This window comes from Poromitra crassiceps (genome assembly GCF_964638095.1).
Source record: "Poromitra crassiceps genome assembly, chromosome: 12".
Classification (NCBI taxonomy): domain Eukaryota; kingdom Metazoa; phylum Chordata; class Actinopteri; order Beryciformes; family Melamphaidae; genus Poromitra; species Poromitra crassiceps.
This window is the reverse complement of record NC_139632.1, coordinates 25,962,310-25,969,754: the sequence shown is the minus strand read 5'-3', so window position 1 is coordinate 25,969,754 and position 7,445 is coordinate 25,962,310. Positions and strand designations below refer to the sequence as shown.

The window sequence follows — 7,445 nt, the reverse complement described above, 5'->3', positions numbered from 1 at the left end:
CACATTTAACAAAATGTAGGCTATTTTGTCGATTTCTCCCTTTATCTTCTCATAACTTGTATCAGTTTGAGATTAGCCTACGTATCTATTATGCGAATTTATATCATAAAGATTAGTCAGCCTGAAACAAGTTACGCCTGTATCCTGTCGTTGACAAAAGACTGTTTTAGATTGCTGATTAATCTGCCCTGTCCAAAACCAATAACCTGGTGTATTTTCTGCAGGTATTTTCAACTCCACACGGTTTGGAAGTTCACGTCCGCAGGTCGCACAGTGGCACGAGGCCATTTGCGTGTGAAATCTGCGGCAAAACCTTCGGACACGCAGTAAGCCTCGAACAGCATAAAGCTGTGCACTCACAGGTAACTTCGTCGTTCAGCCACATCAGCCTTCCTATCTTTTCAACTGACCATCAGTTTGAGGCCTTATGCTCACTTGAAATCAGAACTAACGCATCTTTACTCACATTACAGGAAAGAAGCTTTGACTGCAAAATATGCGGTAAAAGTTTTAAAAGGTCGTCGACTCTCTCGACGCATCTCCTCATCCACTCGGACACTCGGCCGTACCCCTGCCAGTACTGCGGGAAGAGGTTTCACCAGAAATCAGACATGAAGAAACACACCTTCATACATACAGGCAAGTGGAGAAAATGCAGAAACACCTTGCAACATGAGTAGGCTAACCATCCTGCATGATCCCTGTGCCTATCGCGCACCTGCTGCAAGCCTGTGCGTAAAATCTGTGCACAACTGCTGCGAGCCTGTGGTAAATGTCTGTGCGCAACTGAGCCTGTGCCTAAATGTCTGTGCGCAACTGAGCCTGTGCCTAAATGTCTGTGCGCAACTGCTGCGAGCCTGTATGTCTGTGCGCAATTGAGCCCGTGCGTCTGTGCGCAATTGAGCCTGTGCGTAAATGTCTGTGGGCAACTGAGCCTGTGCGTAAATGTCTGTGCGCAACTGCTGCGAGCCTGTGCAATGTCTGTGCGTCAATGTCTGTGCAAATTTCTCAAATATTCCTGATATTAGATTAAACTTTATTAGATGAATAGGTAGCCTACACATAAATAATTAAAACAATGGAACATATTGATAATAACATCGAGAATATAAAGATGTGTCGGATGCACAAATGTGCATCACAGATGTGGAACAATAGACCTACAGAATATTACATTTGGATTATGTAGCCTACATGAAGTGCAAACGGCCCAGTGATTGATTTGTGTGTCTGTTCTTCAGGTGAGAAGCCGCACAAATGCCAGGTGTGCGGGAAAGCGTTCAGCCAGAGCTCCAACCTCATCACGCACAGCAGGAAACACACGGGCTTCAAACCTTTCGGCTGCGACCTCTGCGGCAAAGGCTTCCAGAGGAAGGTGGATCTGAGGAGGCACAAAGAAACGCAGCACGGCCTGAAACCGACTGTTTAAACATGTTTACTGCAGAAATGCTCACAACGCGTCATGTAATCCATGAAGTTATCTTATAATCGTGCTTTTCTTAAAAATAAGTGGGAAAATCTGACAGTGGACGGGGAGGTCATTTCGCTTCTATTTCCAATGCAAATCAACGTTTGAAGAACTTCTAGTGTAATTTTCTAGTTGAGATTTCTAGTGGAGTGATCCGCTTTTATTGCTTTCTTTCATATGTCATTTATGTCTAGAAAGTTCTCAGAACAGGAGGTCAAATTGCATTGGAAACTATTTTAATTCTAGCTCACGTTATTTTACACATTTTAAGACTGAAACTAAATGACTTAAGATGGGCATTTTGCAGTGTTGAGACTTCGACAACACTATAGGTTATTAAATAGATTTTTATGAAAACCAGAGATAAGCTGATACGCTAATGAAGCCTATATTTTTAAGGCGTAATTGAATTTGTCATGTTCGTTTGTTGACTGGATGACTATTTGCTGAGTGTATGAATCCCATTTAATGGGCACTATACCCAAAATATTTGTACTCGCACATAATAACCGGATCGGCATTATAGCCATCAAACTCGATGAAAATCTGCGCCTCTCCAAAGAAGAGTGGCATTTTGTTTTCAGTTCAGGGCGATGCTGGCAAAACAGTCTCCGCAGACTGTGTGATTTAATAAACATAAGGGTTAAACCCATACCGAGGCCAGCTGTTATCTTTCAAGTTTCTATTTTGCACATTTCTTATAGGCCGAACATGTATGTCGTTTAGGCTGCTAATAAACATTTTAGATTTTACGTCCAGTTGTTGTTTGAGTGAAATGAAAACTGAAATAAAATTGTGGGAATTAAGCTATTTAATCTTATATTTTCCTAGCAGGCAAATCTCAAGAGAGTGAATAATTAAAGTGACCGAATTAAAATCTGTCCAAATCGATCAACTTCCACTAATCACGTCGCTCAGGATTAATCAGCCAATTTAAAGCAGAATAAGAAAAAACCAATTTGCAGCAGCTATAGTTCTAGTCCCATATTACACGTTTTGAATTCTGGTTTATGCTTAAACACAAATGATCTTCACTTTGAGATGTTGTCATGATTACAAACCAATACCTGAATTAGTGCCATTTAAATAGACGACGTCGTAATTTCGTAGAGAAGGCCATTATATTCAGTAGGCTAATTACTGTGAATTAGCCTATAGGCCTAGTTGATCTTTCTAATGTTTTTATCGTTCAAAACACTAGAATAACTGATGGACTAATTGATAGGTCCGCCTCAAAACAGCGAAGAGACCACAAAACAAAATAGGCTATAGGCCTATACGCAATTCCATTGACTTTTGTTTGTTTTTATTTAGCCTATTGTAATCCTTCATCTACAATCCACAAAACAACAGCAGGAAGATACCTGCTTTAAACCTGTTTGTAGTTTATTAAAACATGAAAACAAAGGAAGGGAAGGATTCTGGCAGCGTGCTCTATATCCAGAGGCTATATGGATCATGTTTGTTTTGACCATTGGAGTCGTTTGTTTGAACCTTAAACATTGCCTGAGCAGATTTAACCGTTAACCAAATGCTTTTCTACCCGCATGTCTGTTTTTAAAACTGAGCTTTAGAAAGAACTGGCTCAGTGCCAGATAATCACACACCGCAGCTGGGAACTGAAGCTTGCATGACTGGATGATCATTAAAAGGCTACAATTACGTCACAGCTTTAGTATGAAATAGTTCAACATTTCGGATTATAAAGTTTAGAATAAGCGTTGAGCACAAATTGAGTTCACTCTGGATCACAGGACAGACAGCCAATTAAGCAGATTAAAGAAACTGGGGATCTTATGACTATAAAAAAAGGGTTGCTAAATCATGACCTCAGTCACTCATGATCAAACGTTAACCACCAATACGAATTTATATGAATATATCAATTTTCAGAGATAATTAATTTATCCACCTGCACTCAAAATCCCATATCATCATAACATCAGTGGTAGCCTACTCCTGTCCTTAATGTAGACTGAATTTAGTAAATTAGTTTTTGGATTGCCTCCATGTCGAGAGACCTAAACAACTTTATCCCATTAATTTCATTATTTTGGTTTTTAAGAAAAGAGAAAAAGGAGCTTCTTGGACACTTAGACATTTTAATTACGAACTACTGCAACAGTTAAACAAACAATATAGGCTATCTTCAAGGATAAACAGGGGCACAAAACGTATTTTATTTTGTTTAATTTTCCTCCATTATTTTGGGTTTTACAACTTCTACACTTAGCTTATCTCTGAATTACACAAGAGAAAAAAGAGTGAAACAATCAGTTAGTCATCCATCCTTGACATTGATTGAAATCACTGACTCACAAGGATTTTCTATGCCTCAGTTCCCTCAAAATCGTACAACATCATCCAGGCCTGCAAAAATACAGAATATTTTAAACCCCAAGATGAAGAGACTGGAGAACAGGAAAAGGCATGCTCATTTAAACTGGGTGGGTGGGGGTAAGCTGTGCGGCTTGGTGCTAGTAAAAAGCCAAGCAACTTATTCTCTTGGAAAAAAAAACACACATTGGAAACTTTAGTTGAGGAAGAGGCTGACATTCTCAATTCTAAAATGGGATTGATTTTACAGAACTATAAGAATTACAGATTAATCAAGAGTGATGCTGATCAGAAAACGATACCCTCTCTGCACTCTGATCTGACTGATTGATGCTGCTTCTACATGCATTGGGGAATTTGACTCTGTTAAAATACAACCAAGTTTGCCATTAAGTGCCTTTAACACTCTGAGGCAGCCTCAAGCCACCATCAGCCATTTCATATCCCACTGGGGAAGAGAGCGCGCACGTGCGCGCACACACACACACACACACACACACACACACACTGGGCAAGTAAGTTTGATGTCACAATGTGTGTAGCACAGGGTGAAAGTTTGTTTATTCTGTAGGTTATTGCTTCTGAATCACAGTGAAGTGAAACTCCTCTCACATAACAGTTTCTCAACACAAAATATATATGATTCCCTCAGAGAGAAGCTTTCCAAGCAAAGTCTTCAAAGGAGCCATTAGGCTGGCCAGATTTCCTCCAAGGCCATGGGTGGATTTTTAAGGCATTACCCGCACTGCCCCGAGGCATATCAAATATGAATAGAATACGGCTCAATCGATTGGAGTGGGCGAGTAATCAGAGCGTTGCAGTCTGAGGCTCAAATCTAGGCCTTCTACTTGGTCCTGAAGCACGCACACACACCCACACACACACACACACACACACACACACACACACACACACACACACACACACACACACACACACACACACACACACACACACACAAACACACACACACACACACACACACACACACACACACACACACATACACACACACACACACACACACACTTAAGGCACATGCACAATATACACAAACGCAAGCACACATGCAAGCTATGAATACATTTTTCTTGACATAGCAGACATAGTTGTGCAATTAGAAAGTTCACTATGGTTTGGTGGTTTTGGATAATTCATTATTAATCTCAAATAACACATCAATTATAAAAGAGGCATTTAGAGGCATGGCCTACTTCTGGTCTTTGATTTTTTTTCCACATCTCAAAGAATTTAAAGTAGCTTGCATAAATCCTCAATCTGGATTTATACACTAATATTAATTATGTTTTCTCTATCTCTCTCTCTCTCTCTCTCTCTCTCTCTCCTATTACCTGTCCCAGGGCAGTTTTCAAAAGAATGTGGAATAGACTTTGAAGGGGATAGAAGAGATATCTCTATATGAACACAATGATTTACACAACAGAAAATATTTTCTCACTGTGATGATCGCCACGTCACAGCATTTGTGAGTTGTTATTGGACATATTAACTGTCAGTCTTAATTCAGGTGCAGACGGTGCAGTCATTGTTGGGTTTGGCTGTCAATCAGAGTCACCCTTTTGACTGATTGACCTGGCTGAGAGGGTGGCCCTTACCAAGCAGGAAGCAGGGGTGATGGAGGTGATTGAGAACAGAGAGAGTAATGATGTTGAGCAGCCCAGACAGAGATGGCGGGTGGCCAAGAGGTCCGTGGCCGGAGAAGCCACGTGGGTCAGCGGCGCAGAGAACGCTATGGGAAGATCTACGTACAGGTAGAGCCAAGAAGCCTTCATTGAGGCTAAAGGTCATCACTGCTAACTCAGCCCAAACCAATGTTACATTTTCAGTTTGCGGTGATGTGTGTGTTAATATACCCCTAGACCAGGGGTTCCCAGGGCTCAACCCTTTAATCAAAACTCTGATCAACACACGCAACTAAGATGTATTTCTCTAGGCCTATATATTTTGCATTTGGCAAATTAAATTACTCATCAGAAATATTTGCCTGCACAGGGGCTAAAGTGGGATTTGGCAGGTGATTTTGAAAAGAAAATGCACAAGCATTTCACTTCCTACCACCCTCCAAACAATGCACTGCACTGCACTTTTCTTTGCTTTTAGCTAGATTGAATTCAAATTAGCCTGACATGGTTTGAAAGCTGGCAGGCTGGGGTACATCACCCAAATGTTTCTTATTAATAACGTTAGTAATGTTTGTTACAACAGCGTTAGCTCAAATGCTACGTTAAACAGTATGTGGATGTAAAATGCTAACGCCATTAGCGTTTATTTTTTACTCTGACCCGGGATTGGGACGGGAATATTTTTGTGAAAGTGGAATAGGACAGGAGTGAAAAAAACCACTCCCGGCTGTGTCACCCTCTACTACATTACCCAGATGCCCCATTTCTTTTGTTCAGTTGGAAACAATTACAATTCATTTGTTCGAGGGCTTGTTTTTTGATGTGCAGAAACACAATTCTTGAAATGGGCCGTGATAACTGCAGGAGAGACATTATCACAGGTCAGCAAGCAGAACAGACACTAAACACATTGTGAAACCATACCCCTGTCTCATGATCTACAGCCTGCTGCACGAGACTAGACAGAATCAGCTCAATGCACATCACACAGACAGAAAGATCACACCCAAGCCACTGGTGAACCAACTCAACCCAACATCTGGCACCAGCAACATCTGGCGAATGGCAAATGCTGAGTGTAAGAATAACTTCTTATTCATGGTGAGAAAAGATAGGAAAGATATCATGAAGAGAGAACAATTGTGATTATTTCCTGAGGGCGAGCTGAGTCGTTCTGTATACTGTAATAATAATGCGGTCAGTGCTCTCATGCACTGATCAGCAGATTTCACACAAGTTTGACAAGTTATGCAGGGAAGTTAAAGAGGGTTACGGGATTTGTTATTGTCGCTCCTCAGGTGAAAAGAAGCGGCTGGCGACTACACATGTATTGGAGGAAACATGGTGCTAGTCTACGGCTCTCCCCAGATCTGCAGAGGGGGTGGAGGACCGACCAGGACAGCAGGGGGAATAGAGCCTTTTCACAGGGGCCATTTTGTGTCGAAAAGGCAGAATAAACACAGGTGCAAGCACAGCACAAATGAGGGTTTCCAAATTCTAAACATGGAAGTTTGAAACCCTCATTAGTGTTTTGCTTGCACCTGTGTTTACCCTGCGTTATCGCACACAAAATGGCCCCTGTGATAAGGATCTATTGGCAAAGTACAATTGGGTAGAAAATGTGAGAAAAATCGAGAAGAAAAAAACTTTGTGAAAAAAAAAAGTTGATACATTTCAACTGGGGAAGTTGAAACTTTCCTCCTCACCTGGCCCCTCCCTCCGCTCTTCTTGACACGGCAGGTATTGGGACAGACCAGGAGAGGCCACAGGCTCATATAGGACACAGCTCTTTTGTTGCAAAGGCTTATTCATTATTCACCTGATCTGAAAAATAGACTGCAAGCCAACTGCACAGCTGTCATCAAGCAGCAAGGCGGAGACACAAATTATTCATGACCCGAGGAAAGAAAAGGCAGGAGAACGAGAGAAAAATAATAACAAGAGACACCAGTGAAGCGGCTGACAGGCCCAACACGTGTGGGAGAGCAGGCCTCTTT

At 41.5% G+C, this 7,445-nt stretch overlaps 1 protein-coding gene across 1 annotated transcript in view; it reads left to right on the top strand.

Moving 5' to 3' along the window:
* Positions 1 to 1,429, top strand: part of gfi1ab (growth factor independent 1A transcription repressor b) — a gene marked incomplete at both ends in the record, with an annotated part of 4,640 nt that extends 3,211 nt beyond the window's left edge. The window contains 3 exons of the mRNA XM_083647294.1: positions 225 to 362; positions 474 to 639; positions 1,242 to 1,429. Of these exons, the coding sequence (XP_083503420.1) occupies positions 225 to 362; positions 474 to 639; positions 1,242 to 1,429 (492 nt within the window). The remainder of the gene's footprint in view (positions 1 to 224; positions 363 to 473; positions 640 to 1,241) is intronic.
* Positions 1,430 to 7,445: the final 6,016 nt, after the last annotated feature.